This window comes from Mustelus asterias, chromosome 9 (assembly GCF_964213995.1).
Source record: "Mustelus asterias chromosome 9, sMusAst1.hap1.1, whole genome shotgun sequence".
Lineage (NCBI taxonomy): Eukaryota > Metazoa > Chordata > Chondrichthyes > Carcharhiniformes > Triakidae > Mustelus > Mustelus asterias.
The window spans coordinates 139505802-139528150 of record NC_135809.1 but is presented as its reverse complement, the minus strand read 5'-3'; the positions used below and the strand labels follow the sequence as shown (position 1 = coordinate 139528150).

At 41.0% G+C, this 22349-nt stretch overlaps 1 protein-coding gene across 2 annotated transcripts in view; it reads left to right on the top strand.

The window, feature by feature from the left end:
• Positions 1–22349, top strand: part of caprin1b (cell cycle associated protein 1b) — a 271770-nt gene that overhangs the window by 240574 nt on the left and 8847 nt on the right. For both annotated transcript variants that reach the window (XM_078221064.1, XM_078221066.1), the window contains 2 exons: positions 3001–3107; positions 4694–4757. In XM_078221064.1, coding sequence (XP_078077190.1) covers positions 3001–3107; positions 4694–4757 — 171 coding nt within the window. The remainder of the gene's footprint in view (positions 1–3000; positions 3108–4693; positions 4758–22349) is intronic.

Below are 22349 nucleotides of genomic sequence, written 5' to 3'. Positions count from 1 at the left end.
GGGTATAGATAGAGTGAATGCAAGCAGGCTTTCTCCGCTGAGGCTAGGGGAGAAAAAAACCAGAGGGCATGGGTTAAGGGTGAAAGGAGAAAAGTTTAAAGGGAATATTAGGGGGGGCTACTTCACGCAGAGAGTGGTGGGAGTGTGGAATGAGCTGCCGGATAAAGTGGTAAATGCGGGGTCACTTTTAACATTTAAGAAAAACTTGGACGGGTTCATGGATGAGAGGGGTGTGGAGGGATATGGTCCAAGTGCAGGTCAGTGGGACTAGGCAAAAAATGGTTCGGCACAGACATAAAGGGCCAAAAAGCCTGTTTCTGAGCTGTAATTTTCTATGGTTCTAAACCACTGAGATGAGGAGAATCTTCTTCACACAGAGTGGTGAGTCTGTGGAATTCACTACCACAGAAAGCAGTTGAGGCCAAAACATTGTATATTTTCAAGAATAAGTTCGATATAGCTCTTGGGGTGAAGGGGATCAAAGGATATGTGGGAGGAGGTGGGGGAAGCAGGATTAGGCTGTTGAATTGGAAGATCAGCCATGATCATAATGAATGGCGGAGCAGGTTCAACTGGCCTACTCTTCCTATTTTTATGAGAGAGAAATAGAGTTAACTTTTCTTGGTCCAAATGACTCTGCAGTGAGAAATGAGGGATTTTAGATGGTTTAAGAGGAGCTGGAGCAAAAAAGGCCAACGATAGGTGGGAGCTAGGAGGGATTTGAATAAGATGTTATGGGCATAGGACAAAGGGAGTGTTCATGATTAGTATTCGAGACTAAAGGTGCTGATATTGGCATAAAGATAAGATAGCAGAAAATGTTAATAGCAGAACAAGGATCAGCACTTTGAAAACAAAACTTGAAAACAAGTGACAGATAGCCCTGTGGCAGGGGCCACAAAAAATTTATTTGGCGCAAAAAAATTGTATTTTTTTTAAAAAGTGATCAAGGTGGAGGAGAGAGTTCATAGTCTGAAATTGTTGAACTCATTAAGTCCAGAAGGCTGTAAAGTGCCAAATCGGAAGATTAAATGCTGTTCCTTCAGTTTGCATTGATGGACTGCAATTGTTCAAGGCGGCTCATCGTCTCCTCCTCAGCAGCAATGAGGGACGGGCATTAAATGGTGACCTTGCCAGCAATGTCTACATCACATGGAAGAATAATACCGCAGAGCTAAGACCTCTCTCTATATTTTAATAAAATATACATAAATTAGTCATGCTGGTATATATAGAATATTTAAAACTGGACAAAGGCTTTAAAATGACTGAATCTATTACTGGCTATGCCTCAAACACGAGGAACATCCTGGCATTTAGAACTACAATCTTGTTATCCCTGAAAATGTGCTAAAGACCCTGTGCTGGCAGAGACCAAATTCCAAAACACTATTTACATTTGTAGGGTCAGACCCAGCCAATGTAGACTGCCTGTCTAATAGGACAAAGGATTCTGAAATGTGTTTTGAAATTTTGACTTGACAGGCCAAATGGCCACCTTCTGCACTATAAGCATTCTGTGATTAACCTCAGACTTTGGCAGCAAATTCTTATCCATCTTAAGAGTTAAGGATAAAAGGCCAAGACAGACACAGTTTTGAATTTAAACTCCAAAATAACCCATATACTGTATAGCAAAAAATCTTAACATCAAGATGGGGGCTACTTTTTTTTGTATTTTAAAATGGCAAATGCTACATGGACTTGTATCGAATCAATTTTCACTCTTAAATACCTCTAACAACTTTGTTCAAATTGTAAACTATAATTTTCAAAATAATTTTTTGCTCATCAATGCCATCTCTAACTTCCCTTTCTTCTCAATCCTTAATGTTCTGTCACCCCTCAAGTGCATGCTCATCTCTGATATTCCATATTGGAATTCTTCAAATCTTCCTGTCATCAGCACTGCTGAAATGGCTCTTGTAAAAGTGATGTGATATCCTGTGACTCCTTGACCCGCCTGCAGCCTTTAACAAGGTTGACCACAACATATTTTCCAACACCTCTCCATAGCTATCCAGCTTTGTGGGACTGCACTCGTGGTTCCATTCTTATCTATCTAATCTGTAATTTTCAGATATGCTGATTACACGTGACTCTACCACCACCACCTCTGACTCTTCCACTATTATTGAATTATCAGATTGCTTATCCGACGTTCAGTACTAGAGAAGCAGACATTTCCTCCCAATTAAATATTGGCAAAACCAAAGCTATTGTCTTTGTTGCCCTGCTTCCAACATCTCTCTCCTTGGCAACTTTCTGATATTAAAGCTGACTGTTTGCATCTTTGGTGTCATATTTGATCCCAAGGTGAAAAACTGACCACTTATGCGTGATATCATCAAGGCTGCCTAATTCCACCTCCCTATCATCATCAAATTTGCCCCTCCCTCAACCCATCTGCTGAACCTTCATTCGTGCCTTGTTAGACTTCACTATTCCAGCACTGTCCTTATTGTCCTCACACACATGTACCATAAACTTCCAGTCATCCAAGATAACGTTGCCCTGTTTTTTTCACATTATATCTTGCTCACTTAACACCCCTGAGCTCACTGATCCACACTGGTTTCTGGTCAAGCAATGTCTTGAAAGTTGTCGTTCTTGTTTTCACAACCCTCCATGACCTTGCTCTCCTTTGTAATTTCCTGCAGCCCCAAAACCCTCCAATATATCTATGCTCATCATCTTGGGCATCTCCAATTTTAATCACTCCCCTGTTGGCAGCCATATCTTGAACTGCTTCCTCAACATCTCAAATTCTATTTGTATTTCTCCCATTAAAACACTTCTTCAAACCAAGCTTTTACTCGTATCGACTAACCTGGCCCCAGTATTTTAATTTATAACTGTGAAGCATTTTGGACCTATAAATATGTTCATAAATGACCAAAATGAAATGGCTCACAAGTTGCATCATAGTTTTGCTGAAATGATCCAGTTCAGAAAAATCCTTGTTAGTGTTTGATATTTGACTAAGTATGTATGTTTCAGGTGGATATGAAAGCTACCGCCCTACATTTTCAAACACTCCAAACAGTGGTTATGGACAATCTCCATTTTCTGCCCCTCGTGACTATTCGAACTCTGGCTACCAGCGTGTAAGTGTTCCTTCAGTTATTTTTAGCTGTCTACACTCCAAAAGCAGTCTGATGTGCTAGAAAATATCTAAAGTCAGTTTCAGAACGGATACTTAATTTTTGAGGACCCAGACTCTTAAGCAATGGATCAACAATGAGACTTTTTATTGGTTTGTGAGTATACGACTCAATAGTACCAGTCTGTTTTAGCGTTGAAATTATTTAGCAAACCATCAATCTCATCCCAGTGGCACAAAGGCCACTTAAATGTGAGAATGCACTCGAGGAAGAAAACCAAAAAATGAAAGCCTGAAGCACTTGTATTAGACGCATTAAAGAACCACATTTCACAACAGCAATGCACTGTCACTTTGGAAAATATATTGGTATTAGTGAAATGTAATGTTTTGCCTGGAGAACTTGTGAAATTGATCGAACCCTTGAAGTAAAAATTAAACAAATTCAGGGCAGCAAAACGAGTAATGGGCACATTGAATTCCAAGTCACAAATTATCTTTAGCTGTATATTAATGAAACTGCCAAGGCAACTGCTGAAAGTTTTTGTTAACTTGTAATTTATTAAACCTGATTCATTCACAATCTTGCATTTGCTGTTGTATAATAGCTTACCTCAGTTTGTCATTTCTGTTGAAGCCTGCAATTGTAGTGAAATATATTTTTTATTTCACCCTCCCACTTTTAATTATAACTAATTGTCAATGAAAGCTTCCAAGTAGGTTAGATGAAGGTAGATGAGTTCAAGGGCTATTAATTAATTAAGAACTCCATTTAACAAGATGAAAATATTTTCTAACATCCAAGCAGTTGGATTCAGTCACTTTAATTAATCTTAACACCTGCACAAACTTTGGAATTAATGTTCTCTTTAAGCAAACACCCCCCCCCACTGGCTATGCATTAGATGGTGAAATGCAATCTGAACTAGATGCCTGTGCTTTAGCAAAGGTTCTAACCAGTGTCTTTGGGAGAAAGATCTGAAGGTTTCTCGCTGGTTTAATTATACATTTAAGTCTCAATTTTGAATTAGAGTTCCATTATACTTTTTCCAGAAGTTTTTTTGAAACCAATATTCCCATGTCAGCAGATTTTGCCCTGAAGTAGCATGATCAAAATGTTCTGATGACAGTGAAACCCATAACCATTGTAACATGAATAAAGCTGAATGTTGGTCCAAATTGAATTTCTATAGATGTACATCTTTAAAACACACACCAATCCAGCCTCAGAATGCTGAGCTGAATGTTGACCCTGTTTGTTTTTCTTCAGTGGTTTAATTGAGGCTTGAAGGGGTTGTTATTGGTGCTGTCATCCTTGGTGGATAACTCTTAAACTAAAACACAAAGATGAACAATTTTGGATAAGATGCAAATTAAGGGAATTCTACATTGAGACACCCCACCTTATACCTCCACAAACCACAAAGATTGAACCCTTGGGCACTTCTGTGCACAATTTACACAAATGGCTTTGTAAGTGAAACTGGGTTATCAATCCTTTAACAGTAAACAGCCTTACTTTTTTGAGGGGTCCATTGTATTTCTGTCGGATTTGAAAAACGGAACTTAAGAGTATATATTGTTTTGTAGGACGGATACCAACAAAATTTCAAGCGTGGCTCTGGACCCGGTGGACCTCGGGGCACTCCTCGAGGTAATGCTCAAGTGATGCGCTCCTAATGAAGGACTGGAGAAAGTGAAATATTGGGCAGTGCTTAATTTTGTCTTTCACAGCGACAGTGCTGCTCCATTTTAGAGGGAGTTGACAAAGTAAAAATTTATTTGTAAAAGTAGGCCACACAAACTCTACTCAAATATCCTACCCAGAACATTTTTGTTGAAGCTTTAATCTTTGTTTTCACTCTGTCAGCTTCGAACAAAAATAACCCAGCTTTATAAATAACCACGTTCAGTTCTTGAGCAGAAACTGTTTCTGGTAGTTTGCATCTACATAGAGCGTAAGAGAGAGAGAGAGAGAGAGACGCCTGTGTTAAGAGAGCAAATGGTATGTCAGTTTTGTTCCTGAAAACTTGAAAATTCCTTAATTTATTTTTTTGTAAAAAAAAAAAGAAAAAGTTTCTTACTTCCATCTTTATGCTGCCGCCACTTGTCCCTTTCTGGGAATATTTTGATAAAGTTCATTTGCGGATGTTTGATTCACTGGTTTTTAAACTTGAGGCTGTATTTCTTTTTCTTCTCTGCCTTTCAGAGCTCCCGAGAAGTCTGAGTTTGTAAATTGATGTTGCTGCATCAGAGAAAGTTTCAATAAAGATGTGTTGCACACTTGCAGCTTGTTGCTGATTTCTTTTTGTCTTGTGGAGTCTGCCTTTTCCTCTGTCCGTTTCCATTCGTTCACTCTGGCTTTCTGGGAAATTAGCTGCATTTCGAGCAGTAAGGCACAGTTTGTTTTTGCAAGTTTTCAAATTCTAAGAGTATAGTTGCTGAAAAATCACATTTAACTAATTAACACTGCATGTTAACTTTTTACTGATGCAGTTGCTGATTTATGAATAGAAGTTTGTGACATTCTTGGTTTCTGTTTCTGCTGCTTTTAGTGAAAGGGCAGAACATTGGTACATGATCTTTTGAGCCATAAGATCTGTAGTTCAGTGATGATGCAACTCAACCAAATATCAGTAAATGTGTCATTTGTATAAAATGCATTCCTCTGGTGGTTTTGAAGATGAGGTTGATTGTTGTAACAAATCTGATGTACGCTATAGTTGCAAGTGTTTTTGATCTGCTGATAGCAGTCATCTTAGTAGCTTGTTACTAGGATAATCGTTAGGAATCATAGGACTGAAAGCTGTTAAGTCATTGTAATGTGTAATAATTGAAAGCCAACCTCTTGTCATCAGAAATGTGATGTAGATCCTCATTAATTTATTGGCTTGGTTTACTTAGCACCATATTCTCTAAATATAACCATTCTCTCACCCCACTGTGTTTGTCACAGAGTTTAATTAAGTACAATTCAGCTGGACAAAACACACAATTTTTTCCTAATGGAACAAAGGGCAAAATGAGACTGGGAAATAATTTAATTGATGATTGATTAATATACTGCATTTCTTTTGAAGGCTGCTTGGTGGCAAAATGTTCTATTTCAAATTTGGTGTTCCAATTATTATCATGCAGTCATAATTTTAGAGGATTTTAAAATTATTCTAATCCACTCAGTTGAGAACTACATGGTAATTCAAGCTGAAAATTAGTTGTATGCATTAATAGAACGTCTACATGCCTTCTGTATGAAGACATTTGTGTACTGCACAGTTTGGTCTTGTTAATGTCATATGACATGTTATATGTTTATGATGTTTGGTTTTAGTACATGTTGGTGCTTTATGAAGTAACAGCATGAACTATGATATAGATCCATTTTATATATAAAATATTTATTATATATACACTTGTTTGCGCTGGTGCCGTACACTTAACAATAGAAACAAGTAGAATTCTTAATTTGGATACAGTTTACAGTTCCTGAAAATTCATGGATTCTTTTTCTTCAAAGGCATATGAATCCTTAGTAATTACTGTTGCAAGAAATGCAGCTAATTTTCTTAAGATCTGATACAATTACATTTTGCATTTGCGTGCCAGCATTTGGCTTTAACTGAAAATTATGGTCACGAGATTCACAACAGAGTTGTATGTGCTTGATCTGTCCTATTGTACAGCATTGTGACTTATCTACTGACGTCCCCTTGAAGTAGAATTTTGGTTAACTTTCATTGGGCAATTCCTCTTTTGGGTTATTGTACTGATTTAAATTTTTCAGTTCACACATTGGCAGTGGAACCCACGGTGGCACAGTGGTTAGCACTGCTGCCTCATGGTGCCAAGGACCCGGATTCGATTCCCGGCTTGGGTCACTGTCTGTGTGGAGTTTGCACATTCTCCCTGTGTCTGCATGGGTTTTCTCTGGTTTCCTCCCACAGTCCAAAGATATGCAGGTTAGTTGGATTGGCCGTGCTAAATTACCCCTTCGTGTCAGGGAGACTAGCTAGGGTAAATATATGGGGTTATGGGGATAGGGCCTGGATGGGATTGTGGTCGGTGTAGACTCGATGGGCCGAATGTCGTCCTCCTGCACTGTAATATAAGATAGGAGCAGAATTAGGCCACTCGGCCCATCGCGTCTGCTCCACCATTCAATCATGGCTGATATTTTTCTCATCCCCATTTCCCTGCCTTTTTCCCTTAACCCCTGATTGCCTTATTAATCAAGAACCTATCTATCTCTGTCTTAAAGACACTCAATGACCTGGCCTCCACGGCCTTCTGCGGCAAAGAGTTCCACTGTAAGATTCTATAATTCAGCAGCCTTTAAATTTTAACATCAGAATTCTATTGAGTAATAGAGAATAAAGTATACAAAATCTAATTATGTTGGTAAGTGTTTTTGGAATTGCTGCACATGGGTAATTCAGTTGTGAATATCACAAGTTGAGGGTTGGACTAATTGAAACCCAACCTGATAAATTGGTTCTTTCTGAAATTTCTAAATTTCCTATAGTTAATAACACTTGCGGAATCCACATTCTAGCTACGTGAAGTTGAAATGGCTGCCCACTTCCTGACTTTGCTTTTGGCTTAACTAATGTGAGCAATTTCAATGCAATATGCCTTCCATGTTGTGCTTTTTTTTAAAAAAAAAGGTTGAAGCGCGAATGTGTCAACTGTCACTCTAAGTCTTAACTAATTGTCTAATGCCTTATTTTCGTCCCTCTTTAATAACTCAACATCACCCCCTTGCCCAGACAAGATAATGCCTTTCAACACTTGAACTCATCTATTTAATGCACTGTGAATACAAGTAGAATTTTTGAGCTGCACATTGATTTTGCAGGGCAATGTAGAGTGGATGAACTTGCAGTTCTAAAGTGCTCAGTGATATATTCTGAATGTTAAATTGCCAATCTTGCCCCAACTTTCTCATGGTTTCAACCAGTGGTGGACAGTCTGCGGCCGGGGCACCACATGGGGCCCATCCGTGTTCTGAATATGGCCCATGAGACATTTTGTTGACTGTTGCTCACGCACAGGGTTGCCAAATTCCACTGGTTTCCATCCATGTAGTTTCTTTTCCTACCGATATGACTGAAGCGATGCACACACACAAAGCGAGTGTAAGTGGGGTGCATGCTGACTGCACACAATGTTGACCGTGAGAGTCGTGAGCTCCCTTTGCTTCCAAAGTGTCGATGTTTCTTTTGTTTTTACTATTTAAAGTTGATAGTTTAATTATAAATGATTAAGCATTTTCTGTAACTCGTTGTGAAATATTTTACGTGTATTAAATGTGTTTAATCTTATTCATGAAACAAAACGATTTCAATTTTATGGCCCTCTGAGATTAAGGAGGGCCACTCATGCAGCCCGCTCATTAGCCTAGGTTGCCCATCACTGATAAACATTGCAAGCACAAGCTAGCTAACCTGAAGTGGACATTTTGGAGGAAGCTGCATCAACCAAGCCAGCATTCTTACAGTGTGAATCTACTTTAGGGGTAAGCTAATAGCTGTGGTCCAGACTGTGTTGCAAATATAATGGGTCTTCAGGGCATTTACGGAAATATGTCAGCTGCACATTTAATGTATGATGTTGCTTTGCTACTTAGAGTAATTAAAGAATACAATACTTCCATTTGGAACATGAGGGGAACTTTTTATTTTTGAGTATTTGAAATGTATCCAATTCCAAAAAATACTTCTGCCCTGATTATTCTGACTGAGTTGTAACTGTTTGCACTTGTGCCTAGAATGTTGTCCTGGTGATATCTGGGGGATTTTTGTGTTTTCTTTGTGTACTTGGACCAGTAATAAAGCACTTCAAAGTATCTTAGACACTTTAAGCCATTTGTTTATTGGTTTAAGTAAGTGGTCCTGGAATGTAAAGAAGCCTAAGATCCTCAAGGCAAGTTATTTCAGCTGCTGTAATAAGGACTTATTGATTATCTCATTTATGGCATTTTTGGTATACCATTCAAAATAAATGTGGGTTTTGCAATTTGTTATATTTTCAAGCTATTTTGTGCAATGTGGTAGATATCCAGTATTACTTATCTTTCAACTTTTATATGAATTAGATGCCAGCATTGAACTTTAGGCAGCAATTAGCCGCCTTTAAATGCTGCTGTGCCAGAAAAAATGCAGTTGAAAGATAAATCGCTCTTGCTGCCATCTGGTATATAATGTCACTGAAGTATTTATCTTGTAACATTAGTAACTAGATGGGTGTTTTTTTTGAGCTGGTACGCAGATCATATGTAACTTAATGTTTTGCAGTTGATTGGTGTATAGATGAACTAAGATGAGGTTTGAAGTGAATAATGAGAAAGTGGTATGTATCTTTGCAGTTTTTCTAGGGTTGATATTGTAAGAATGGGTATTAACTAGACTTGTATGGTTTGAATAGCTGGCAAGAGTAATTTTTGAATATCAGTAATGTGACTCAGTTCTGAATGTGACGATGCATTTTAATGCACAAACCAAATTATCCTAAATAAGTCTAATTTGAATTTTCTTTGGAATAGTTAGCTCTGGCATTAAGTCCTCCAGTATTAATGCCTACACAGATGGGATTCTGCAAAAAGAGAGAATTATTTTTCCAGTTTTGGGCTCTCGTTGTCAAGAAAGAACTAATTAAACAGTAACTCATTAGTCAGTGTAGTCATGCCAGAGATAAAGGGTGTGGTTTGGCGAAGTCGGTATTTTCAGACTAAGTTATCCTTACTGGCTTTTAATTTAGTATAAATTTCCAAAGTGACTTTGTTAACTTAATTATTCAGTAAAGAAAATACTTTCCCATGAGATTAACAACAGTAAAAATGTTGAATGCTCCTTGATAATTTAGAGTCATAAGGTTTTACAGCATAGAAGCGGGCCCTTCAGCCCCTTGTGTCTGTGCTGGCCATTACGCACCCATCCATTCCAATTCCATTTTTCTGCACTGAGTTCGAAGCCTGTATGCTATGGCATTTCAAGTGCTCACCTAAATGCTTAAAAATTTTTCCCTCGAATCCCCTCTAAATCTCTTACCCATTACCTTAAATTTATGCCCCCTTGTTATTAACCCCTCTACTAAGGAGAAACATTTCTTCCTATCTACCGCATCTATGTCCTTTTTGTGCACCTCGATCAGGTCCCCCCTCAGCCTTCTCTGCTCTAAGAAAAACAACCCCTACCTAACCAGCTGAAAAACAACCTCTACCTAACCAGCTGAAAAACACCAGCCCAGGCAACATCCTGGTGAATCTCTTGTTCACCCTTTCTAGTGCAATCACATCCTTCATATAGTGTGGCGACCAGAACTGCACACACTACTCCATAGAACCATAGAAAATTACAGCTCAGAAACAGGCCTTTTGGCCCTTCTTGTCTGTGCCGAATCATTTTTTGCCTAGTCCCACTGACCTGCACTTGGACCATATCCCTCCACACCCCTCTCATCCATGAACCCGTCCAAGTTTTTCTTAAATGTTAAAAGTGACCCCGCATTTACCACTTTATCCGGCAGCTCATTCCACACTCCCACCACTCTCTGCGTGAAGAAGCCCCGCTAATATTCCCTTTAAACTTTTCTCCTTTCACCCTTAGCCCATGCCCTCTGGTTTTTTTTCTCCCCTAGCCTCAGCGGAAAAAGCCTGCTTGCATTCACTCTATCTATACCCATCAAAATCTTATACACCTCTATCAAATCTCCCCTCAATCTTCTACACTCCAGGGAATAAAGTCCCAACCTATTTAATCTCTCTCTGTAACTCAGCTTCTCAAGTCCCGGCAACATCCTTGTGAACCTTCTCTGCACTCTTTCAACCTTATTTACATCCTTCCTGTAACTAGGTGACCAAAACTGTACACTAGCTGTAGCCTAACCAGCTGTAGCCTAACCAGTATTTTATACAGCTCCATCAAAACCTCCCTGCTACTTCATTCTATGCCTCTGATAAAAAGGGAACATATCCCAAATGCCTTTTTAACCACATTTACCTACCTTTTCTGCTGCCTTCAGGGGCCAATGGACATGCACCTCAAGGTCTCTCTGCTCCTCTGTATTTCCTAGCATCCTACCATTCATTATGTATTTCTTAGCCTTGTTAGTGCTCCCAAAATGCATTACCTCTCACTTTTCAGGGTTAAATTCCATTTGCCATTGTTCTGTCCATCTAACCAGCCCGTCAGTATCACCCTATAATCTAAGGCTTTCCTCCTCATTACTTACCACACTGCCAATTTTTGTCATTTGTGAACTTATTGATTATACCCCACGTTCCCGTCTAGATCAGTAATGTATACGACAAACAGCAAGGGACCCAGCACCGATTCCTGCTGTACACAACTGAACATAGGCTTCCAGTCACACAAACAACCTTCAACCAACTCCCTCTGCCTCCTGCCACTCAGCTAGTTTTGGATCCAAATTACCCTGGGTCTCATGGACTCTTATCTTGATCAGCCTCCCATAAGGGACCTTGTCAAAAGTCTTGTTGATGTCCATGTAGACCACATCAACTGCAACTGCCCTCATCTACACACCTAGTCACCTCCTTGAAAAATTCAGTGAAATTTGTTCAACATCCTTGCCTCTCCAAGTGGAATTAATTCTGCCCCTCAGAATTTTTTTCAATACTTTCCCTACCACTGAAGCTACACTCACTGGTCAGTAAACGCCTGCTCTTTCCCTACTTCCTTTCTTGAATAATGATATCGGGTTAGTTGCCCTCCAGTCCTCTGGAGCTTCACCTGTGGTCAGAGGGGATTTGAAAATTAATTAGAGCTCCTCCAGTCTCTTGCCTCACAAAGAACAAAGAAAATTACAGCACAGGAACAGGCCCTTCGGCCCTCCAAGCCTGCACCGACCATGCTGCCCGACTGAACTAAAACCCTCAACCCTTCTGGGGACCATATCCCTCTATTCCCATCCTATTCATGTATTTGCCAAGACACCCCTTAAAAGTCACTACCGTATCTGCTTCCACTACCTCCCCCGGCAACGAGTTCCAGGCACCCACCACTCTCTGTAAAAAAATCTACCTCGTACATCTTCTTTAAACCTTGCCCCTCGCACCTTAAACCTGTGCCCCCTAGTAATTGACTCTTCCCACTCTGTCCATGCCTCTCATAATCTTGTAGACTTCTATCAGGTCACCCCTCAACCGCCGTCGTTCCAGTGAGAACAAACCAAGTTTCTCCAACCTCTTGAAGGGAAGTCGGGAACCCTGGATGACTTGAGATATTGAGGCCCTGGTCAAGAAGAAGAAAGAGGCACGTGACGTGCATAGGCAGCTAGGATCAAGTGAATCTCTTGAAGAGTATAGAGGGTGTAGGAGTAAAGTTAAGAGAGAAATCAGGAGGGCAAAAAGGGGACACGAGATTGTTTTGGCAGATAAGGCAAAGGAAAATCCAAAGAGCTTCTACAAATACATAAAGAGCAAAAGAGTAACAAGGGAGAGAGTAGGCCCTCTTAAGGATCAATAAGGTAATCTATGTGCGGATCCACAAAGATGGCCCTTTGTTATGGGTAAGATCCTAAATGAATATTTCTCATGAGTATTTACTGTGGTGGAGGCTACCTCGTTGAGTATGTTTAAGTCACGGATAGAGGAATTAAGGGTTATGGGGAGCAGGCAGGTAAGTGGAACTGATTCACTTCAGATCAGCCATGATCTTATTGAATGGCGGGGCAGGCTTGAGGGGCTAGATGGCCTACTCCTGCTCCTATTTCTTATGTTCTCTCAAATTTGATTGAGTTTTTTGAAGGGGTAACCAAGAAGGTAGATGAGGGCAGGGCAGTTGATGTTGTCTACATGGACTTTAGCAAGGCCTTTGACAAGGTACCACATGGTAGGTTGTTGCATAAAGTTAAATCTCACGGGATCCAGGGTGAGGTATCTAAATGGATACAGAATTGGCTTCTTGACAGAAGCCAGAGGGTGGTTGTAGAGAGTTGTTTTTCAAACTGGAGGCCTGTGACCTGCGGTGTGCCTCAGGGATCAGTGCTGGGTCCGCTGTTATTTGTCATTTATATTAATATGAGAATATAGAAGGCATGGTTAGTAAGTTTGCAGATGACACCAAGATTGGTGGCATAGTGGACAGTGAAGAAAGTTATCTGGGATTGCAATGGGATCTTGATCAATTAGGCCAGTGGGCTGACGAATGGCAGACGGAGTTTAATTTAGTCAAATGCGAGGTAATGCATTTTGGTAGATTGAACCAGGGCAGGACTTACTCAGTTAATGGTAGGGTGTTGGGGAGAGTTACAGAACAAAAAGATCTAGGGGTACATGTTCATAGCTCCTTGAAAGGGGAGTCACAGGTGGACAGAGTGGTGAAGAAGGTGTTCGGCATGCTTGGTTTCATCGGTCAGAACATTGAATACAGGAGTTGAGACGTCTTGTTGAAGTTGTACAAGACATTAGTACGGCCACACTTGGAATACTGTGTGCAATTCTGGTCACCCTATTATAGAAAGGATATTATTAAACTAGAAAGAGTGCAGAAAAGATTTACTAGGATGCTACCGGGACTTGATGGTTTGAGTTATAAGGAGAGGCTGTAATAGACTGGGACTTTTTTCTCTGGAACGTAGGAGGCTGAGAGGTGACCGTATAGAGGTCTATAAAATAATGAGGGGCATAGACAAGGTAGATAGTCAATATCTTTTCCCAAAGGTAGGAACTAGAGGGCATAGGTTTAAGGTGAGAGGGGAGAGATACAAAAGTGTCCAGAGGGGCAGTTTTTTGACACAGAGGGTGGTGAGTGTCTGGAACAAGTTGCCAGAGGTAGTAGTAGAGGCGGGTACAATTTTATCTTTTAAAAAGCATTTAGACAGTTACATGGGTACGATGGGTATAGAGGGATATGGGCCAAATGTGGGCAATTGCGATTAGTTTCAGGGTTTTTTAAAAAAAGGGGCGGCATGGACAAGTTGGGCCGAAGGGCCTGTTTCCATGCTGTAAACCTCTATGACTCTCCTCATAGCTAATGCCCTCCATACCAGGCAACATCCTGGTAAATCTTTTCTGTACCCTCTCCAAAGCCTCCACATCCTTCTGGTAGTGTGGCGACCAGAATTAAACACTATATTCCAAGTGTGGCCTAACTAAGGTTCTATAAAGCTGCAACATGTCTTGCCAATTATTAAACTCAATGCCCCGGCCGACGAAGGCAAGCATGTCGTATGCCTTCTTGACTACCTTCTCCACCTGCATTGCCACTTTCAGTGACCTGTGTGCCTCCACCCAGATCCCTTTGCCTATCAATACTCAAGGGTTCTGCCATTTATTGTATAGCATAGAATGCATCTCATCTGTGCCTGGAGGCTTAGATACTTTTAGTTCCCTTCCCTGCGCTCTATACTTATCATCCTCCTCCATTATTAATTTGTTAATTTTGAGAATTGTAGCAGAATTTTGTTCGCACTATTCATCTTTTTTTGCATTTTACACAAAACAAATTTTAGTAGTGTTCTGATGAAAGTCCAGATCTGTTCTTTGTCTTTTTTCACTAGATTTGGATTTTTAATGCCTGTGTTTGCTGTATTTTATTCCTCACATCTTCCACATACAAAAAGTTAGTTCATTGAATGAAAGGATCTCTAGAATGGCAATTAAGGTATTTTGCCTGCAGGAACAGTCCAATATTTATACTTCCACATCCCTTGCTATGTAAATACTATAACTTCAGAACAATTATCCAGTTTCTCCTTTGATTGGAACTGTTCCGCTGCCGTCCCTAGTTGGAGGTGGTGAATTAATTATTTTTCTAATCAACTGTTCTTTATGTACACACAACGTATCCTCAATAGAATTTTGATCTTTGTGAATTTTGTTTAGCACGGCCATTCAACCTAACCAGCACATCTTTGGGAGGAAACCGGGCCACCCAGAGGAAACCCACGCAGACACGGAGAATGTGTAAACTGCACACTACCCCAAGCCAGAATCGAGCCCGTGTCCCTGGCGCTGTGAGAGAGCAGTGATAGTCACCATGCCACCCTAAGCAATCTAGAAATTAATTCGCATGAAGGGGAATTTTGTAGTCATTATCAAATTAGTTCTTGAGCACTAAAGGTAGGTGTAGAGACAGGTCTATTCTACATGGGATCTAAGCAGCCTCTAAATATTTTTTGGATGAAGCCACATCTGGTGTTATGGCCATAGTATGTCTGGATATTTGTGCTGTTGTTACAATGCAAGGTAGAGAGTTATACCTCTGCTTCAACTACTCTAGCTTATATATAGCTGTCAGGTAGTCATTGCCCAAATAATCTTAACGATCAGTATGCTGTAACAAGGCCATGGAAGATTAAGATTCATTATGGGATACCTCTGTCCAAACAGGTATAATCTTTCTAAAATAAACAATTTACCCTCCATATTTGAGTCTTTCAAAGGCTGATCATTTCAGCTATTTTGGATCCATGGCTTTAGATCTACTGTTGAGAATCATCTGCATTGGCTTTGAATTTACAGATATTCTTTCATCAAAATCTATAATTCAGGCACTTAATTTGAAGATGTTTTGTTTTTGAGTATTAGGCTGTTTTCTTGAAAATACTGAGGCTTAATGTTCAAGCTACCAATAAACCTCTTTCACCTGATTTCAGTATCAAGTATTCAGTGATCAGATGTACCCATATAAGGGAGTATTCTACTCAATAGTTCAAGCAGTATCTGTGGAGTTAAATGTTTCAGTTCAATTAACTTTTTTAGTGTAATCCAGTTCTGCCAAAAGATTTTCAACCTGCATCCCTCCACAGATGCTGCTTGACCTGCTAAGAATTTCTAGTATTTTCTATTTAGTTCAGATTTTCAATATCTGGACTTACTTTTGCTTTTTGCTTGCATATCAGAAAAGTAAGTCAAGAGTGCAGTTCAATTTCTAACTTGGGCAGCCGAGGACAAGGACTTTGATCAATTGCATTTTTAAAAATTCCATCTCAATTCCAGGAGTCAGGTAATGCCCGAGTAGAAAGAAATCCTCAAAAAAGAGATTGAATTCAATTATGCTTTCTCTGGGTACATTTTAGGTCTTCTGTGCAACTTCTAGAAGGAGTGAAAAATTTATTAGTAAACATTTCAAATGGGGACTGACGGATGCTTTAGATTTTCAGTATATGGAATTTTTCGTACATTTTATAGACTTTCTGACCTGTTTATATTTTGGCTTCCTTCCATCGATGACAGATGACGTACATGCAATGAACCATCCATTTTGGATGAGTGTCTTCATTTGGTGCACCTTTGTTGTGAAGGTCAATTCTTGAGAGGGTAGGTTCTGTCAGAAGCACATACGCTGCTGGATATTTTTGGTTTTGGGGTCGGTTTCCAAGATACTGTAGCCACTACTCGCTGTGGTTGTGCATGCCAGCCCACAGCAGGTGTCGCCAGCTAGTGACTCCCAGTTGTGACAGTCGATGCTTTGGACTTTCATGTCACGCTTACAAGCATCCTATGTGCCCCACTGGTCATCTGGCTCACCAGACTTTTAGTTGATTCGCTATACTGGCTTGGTGGTCATGTCTGCTTTCATAAAATTTATGTATGTTACCTAAACTCTCAATTTCAAAGTAGTCATAATGTTATTTGACCTGAAGCTGGGTAAATGAACAAAGAACATTGCTCAGGTAAAATGGGCTTTTCTCATACTGACGTATTATTAACTGTTTACTAATGCATTGCTTAAAGATCATTTGTCCATGATTTTGTCATCTGGAGAGTCAAATAGCTGCTAAGAATTATGCCCACTGTGTTTTGAAAGCAAGTTAAACTATTTTTGTACTCTTAACAGAAAAAAGCTGGAAAATCTCAGCAGGTCTGACAGCATCTGTAGAGAGAGAGAGAGAAAATAGAGGCAACGTTTCGAGTCTAGATGACCATTAGCTCTGACAAAGCGTCATCTAGACTCAAACTTTGGCTCTATTCTCTCTTTCTCCACAGATGCTGTCAGACCTGTTGTGATTTTTCAGCATTTTCTGTTTTTGTTTCAGATTCCAGCATCCGCAGTATTTTGCATTTATTTTTGAACCCTCTTGGCATCTTCCCATCCAATTTCACTGGCTTTTTATTTGGTCCAAAGTTCAGCATAATTCTTAGCAGCTATTTGACTCTCCAGATGACAAAATCATGGACAAATGATCTTTAAGCAATGCATTAGTAAACAGTTAATAATACATCAGTATGAAAAAAGCCCATTTCACCTGAGCAACAGTCGCCAAGCAATGTATCACTTTAAACTCAGTCTGGGAAGCTACTGGAGAGGATTCTTAGGGATAGGATTTACGCGCATTTGGAAAAGCATGGCCTAATTAGGGAAAGTTAGCATAGCTTTGTGAGGGGCAGGTCCTTTCTAACCAACCTGATGATTTTTCCGAGGAGGTGATCGTTGAGCGTAGAGCAGTGGAGGTTACCTATATGGATTTTAGTAAGGCTTTCAACAAGGTCCCTCATCCCAAAGATTAAGATGGATGGGATCCACAGTGACTTGGCTGCTTGGATTCAGAATTGGCTTGCCCATAGAAGTGAGGGAGTAATGGTGGAATGATGTTTTTCTGGCTGGACGTCCATGACTAATGGTGTTCGAATGGGTTCCATACTGGGCCTAAGTCTGGAACGCGCTGCCAGGGGTGGTGGTGCAGGCAGATATAATAGGAGCATTTAAGGGGCTTTTAGATAAGCACATGAATATGCGAGGAATAGAGGGATATGGACCAAGGGCAGGCAGAAGGGATTAGTTTAATTTGGAGTCACGTTTGGCACAATATTGTGGGCTGAAGGGCCTGTTCCTGTGCTGTACTATGTTCTATGTAAACTTATGGAGTAAGACTATGGCTAAATAGAAATTAAACCTACATAGATGATTTGGAGTTGGGGACCAAGTGTAGTATGTCAAAATTCGCAGATGACACTAAGATGAGTGGCAGAGCAAAGTGTGCAGAGGATGCTGAAAGTCTGCAAAGGGATATAGATAGTCTAAGTGAGTGGGTGAGGGTCTGACAGATGGAGTACGATGTTGGTAAATGTGAGGTCATCCATTTTGGTAGGAATAACAGCAAAATGGACTATTAAATAAATAGTAAACAAATTGCAGCATGCTGTTGTGCAGAGGGACCTGGATGTCTTTGTGCAAGAATCACAAGGAGTTGGTTTGCAGGTGCAGCAGTAATTAAAAAGGCAAATGGAATTTTGTCCTTCATTGCTAAAGGGATGGAATTTAAAAACAGGGGGGTTATGTTGCAGCTGTATAAGGTGCTGGTGAGGCCTCACCTGGAGTACTGTGTACTGTTTTGGTCTCCTTACTTGAGAAAGGACATACTGGCATTGGGGAGGGGGGGGGGGCGGTGCAGAGGAGATTCACTAGGTTGATTCCAGAGTTGAGAGGATTGGCTTATGAGGAGAGACTGAGTAGACTGGGACTATACTCATTGGAATTTAGAAGAATGAGGGGGTTCTTATAGAAGCATATAAAATTAAGAAGTGAATAGATCAGATAAAAGCAGGGAGGTTATTTCCATTGGCAGGTGAAATTAGAACTAGGAGGCATAGCCTCAAAAAAAAAAAGGGGGGGTGGCGGTGAGGCAGATTTGGAACTAAGTTAAGGAGGAACTTCTTCATCCAAAAGTTTGTGAATCTGTGGAATTCCCTGTCCAGTGAAGCAGTTGAGGCTACCTCATTGAATGTTTTTAAGGCAGGGATAGATACATTTTTGAACAGTAAAGGAATTAAGGGTTATGGTGAGCGGGCGGGTAAGTGGAGCTGAGTCCACGAAAAGATCAGCCATGATCTTATTGAACGGCAGAGCAGACTTGAGGGGCCAGATGGCCTACTCCTGCTCCTGGTTCTTGTGTTCTTATGTAAATAGCACCCCAAACATGACCAGATTTGTTGAACTCTTTATTTCAGAAATTTTATGGTGGGCTTTAAATTTGAACCTCCAGAATGCTCGCCTGCTATATCTCCATTACCTCCAGTGATGCTTACTGTCCAGGATATTTGAGGTTTCTGTTTTTGGTACGTTATTTTTGTAATGGCAGTGATATGGTGTACAACACTGACTTATGGTCCGGTTCATTGCAGTACAAATCAGTAAGACTAAAGTGAACAACATTCCTGTTGGTACCTTCAATAGTATTTCTGGAGAACACCAATTTTGCAATAGTTATACATTCTTGATCCAGTAGAATTAATCCAATCCATTGATTTATTCTACTGCATAAACCTGTGGGTGGCACGGTAGCACAGTGGTTAGCACTGCTGCTTCACAGCTCCAGGGTCCCGGGTTCGATTCCCGGCTCGGGTCACTGTCTGTGTGGAGTTTGCACATTCTCCTCGTGTCTATGTGGGTTTCCTCCGGGTGCTCCGGTTTCCTCCCACAGTCCAAAGATGTGCGGGTTAGGTTGATTGGCCAGGTTAAAAATTGCCCCTTAGAGTCCTGAGATGCGTAGGTTAGTGGGATTAGCGGGTAAATATGTGGAGGTAGGGCCTGGGTGGGATTGTGGTCGGTGCAGACTCGATGGGCTGAATGGCCTCCTTCTGCACTGTAGGGTTTCTATGATTTCTACGTGAGTATCCAAGGGAGAATGTTGAAAATATTTTGACTTCTCAGCAAGAAGATGTGATTGGTTTTCCCCATGCACTGGTATTGGTCTATAATTAGTTTTCTCCTGCCTGTAACCTCCTGGAGTTCCCCTCGAATCAGTACCTTGATGAGAAACAATTGCTTCCAAACTGAAGTATTGCAATAAAAAAAAGCCAAACCTTGAATCTGTTCAGAAAAAAGGAATGAATACAGAACACTCCTCCATCCTCTGACAGCTTATGCAGAAACAGAAGAAGTTTAGAGTGTCTTCATTGGAGGTGCAGGTCGAGTTTCCTTTATCTAACCCTTGGGGCCGATTGCATTTCAGATATCAAATACAAACTTACAATAGCCTAGGCGAGTCATAGTCCAAAGTAATGATTCCCAACCTCGATACTATCAAAGAATTTTAAGGCACACCTATTTTCATTGAACTGTCCCTTAGCAATATATTTAATCTCTAAAACCTAAAAACAAGTCAAGCCATCGTCTCATACAATTTTCATTCATTTAAGTTTACAATGTGAAAGCCTTATCACCAGGTGCATGACATATACAATGACGGACTTTTCCGGCCATTTACATTAGCGGGATCATTTGGTCCTGCCAATGGTGCACCCTGAACACTCGGCAGCATGGTACAGCCAATGGGAAATCCCATTGACAGCTGCGGGACCAGAAGATCCCACCACGAACGAATGGCATGCCGCCTCCCGTTGCGGCAGGCCAGACAATCTTCTCCCACCTCTTCCACAACCCGCCCCCCCACTCAATATCTCCTGAGCTCACTTTACTTAAGGCCCAATCCTTGCAGTCCATTCTCTAATTCGAGGCTCTTTCCTGTTTTCTTTATTGATTCCTGTTTTTTACCCATGTCTTCTTCCCTTACTGGGAACTGTTTTTTTAACTTCTCCCCGTCTCCCTCGCTTAGAAATATAGAAACTAGAAGCAGAAATAAGCCATTTGGCCCTTCAAGTTTGCTCTGCCATTCATCTTGATCATGGCTGACTATCAAATTCCTCCCATATCCCTTTAGCCCCAAGAGCTATATCTTATTTCTGGAATGCCTACTTCTGGACTCCCCCATCATCGGAAACATTCTTTCTGAATCTACCATGTCTAACCCTGTTAGAATTTTGTAAGTTTCTAGGAGTTCCCCTCTCACTCTTCTAAACTCTAGTGAACGTAATCCTAACCGACTTAGTCTCTCCTCATATGACAGACCTGCCATCCCAGGAATCAGCCTGGTAAACCTTTGCTATACTCCCTCTATAGCAAGGACATCCTTCCTCCGATAAGGACACCAAAGCTGCACACACTACTCCAGGCGTGGCCTCACCAACGCGCTGTACAATTGCAGCAAAACATCCCTATCTTTATACTCAAATCCTCTCGCTATGAAGGCCAACATACCATTTGCCGCCTTTATTGCCTGCTGTACCTGCACGCTTACTTTCAGAGATTGATGCACGAGAACTCTACGGTCTCGTTGAGTATCCACCTCTCTCGGTTTACACCCATTCAAGTTATAATCTGTCCTATTATTGCTATCAAAGTGGAGCACATTTATCCACATTATACTGCATCTGACATGCAGGTGCCCACACATTCAGCTTGTTCAAATCACGCTGAAACATCTCTGCAACCTCCTCACAGCTCACCCTCCCACCCATTATTTGTATCATCTGCAAATTTGATGATGTATTCAGTTCCCTCTTCCAAATCATTAATATATAATGTGAACAGTTGGGGTCCTAGCACAGATCACTGTGCTATACTATAGATAGGATGCAAGACTGGGCGGAGAAGTGGCAGATGGACTTCAACCCGGATAAATGTGTAATGGTACATTTTGGCAGGTCAAATGGGATGAAGGAGTATAATATCAAGGGTAAGATTCTTAGCAGTGTAGAGGATCAGAAGGACCTTGGGGTCCGGGTCCATAGGACTCTTAAATCGGCCTCGCAGGTAGAGGAGGTGGTTAAGAAGGCGTATGGTGTGCTGGCCTTCATCAATCGAAGATTGAGTTTAGGAGTCAGGAGATAATGATGCAGCTTTATAAGACCCTCGTCAGACCCCACTTGGAGTACTGTGCTCACTTCTGGTCGCCTCATTACAGGAAGGATGTAGAAATTATTGAAAGAGTGCAGAGAAGATTTACAAGAATGTTGCCTGGATTGGGTGGCATGTCTTATGAGGATAGATTGAGGGAGCTCGGTCTTTTCTCCTTGGAGAGACGAAGGATGAGAGGTGACCTGATAGAGGAGTACAGGATGTTGAGAGGTATAGATCGGGTGGATTCTCAGAGGCTTTTTCCCAGGGCTGAAATGGCTGCTACGAGAGGACACAGGTTTAAGGTGCTGGGGAGTAGGTACAGAGGAGATGTCGGGGGTAAGTTTTTCACTCAGAGGGTGGTGGGTGTGTGGAATCGGCTGCCGTCAATGGTGGTGGAGGCAAACTCGATAGGGTCTTTTAAGAGACTTCTGGATGAGTACATGGGACATAATAGGATTGAGGGTTATAGGTAAGCCTATATATAGGCCTAGGTAGGTAGGGACATGACTAGCGCAACTTGTGGGCCGAAGGGCCTGTTTGTGCTACAGCTTTTCTATGTTCTAACCCCACTAGTCACTGACTACCAATCAGAAAAAGGCCCA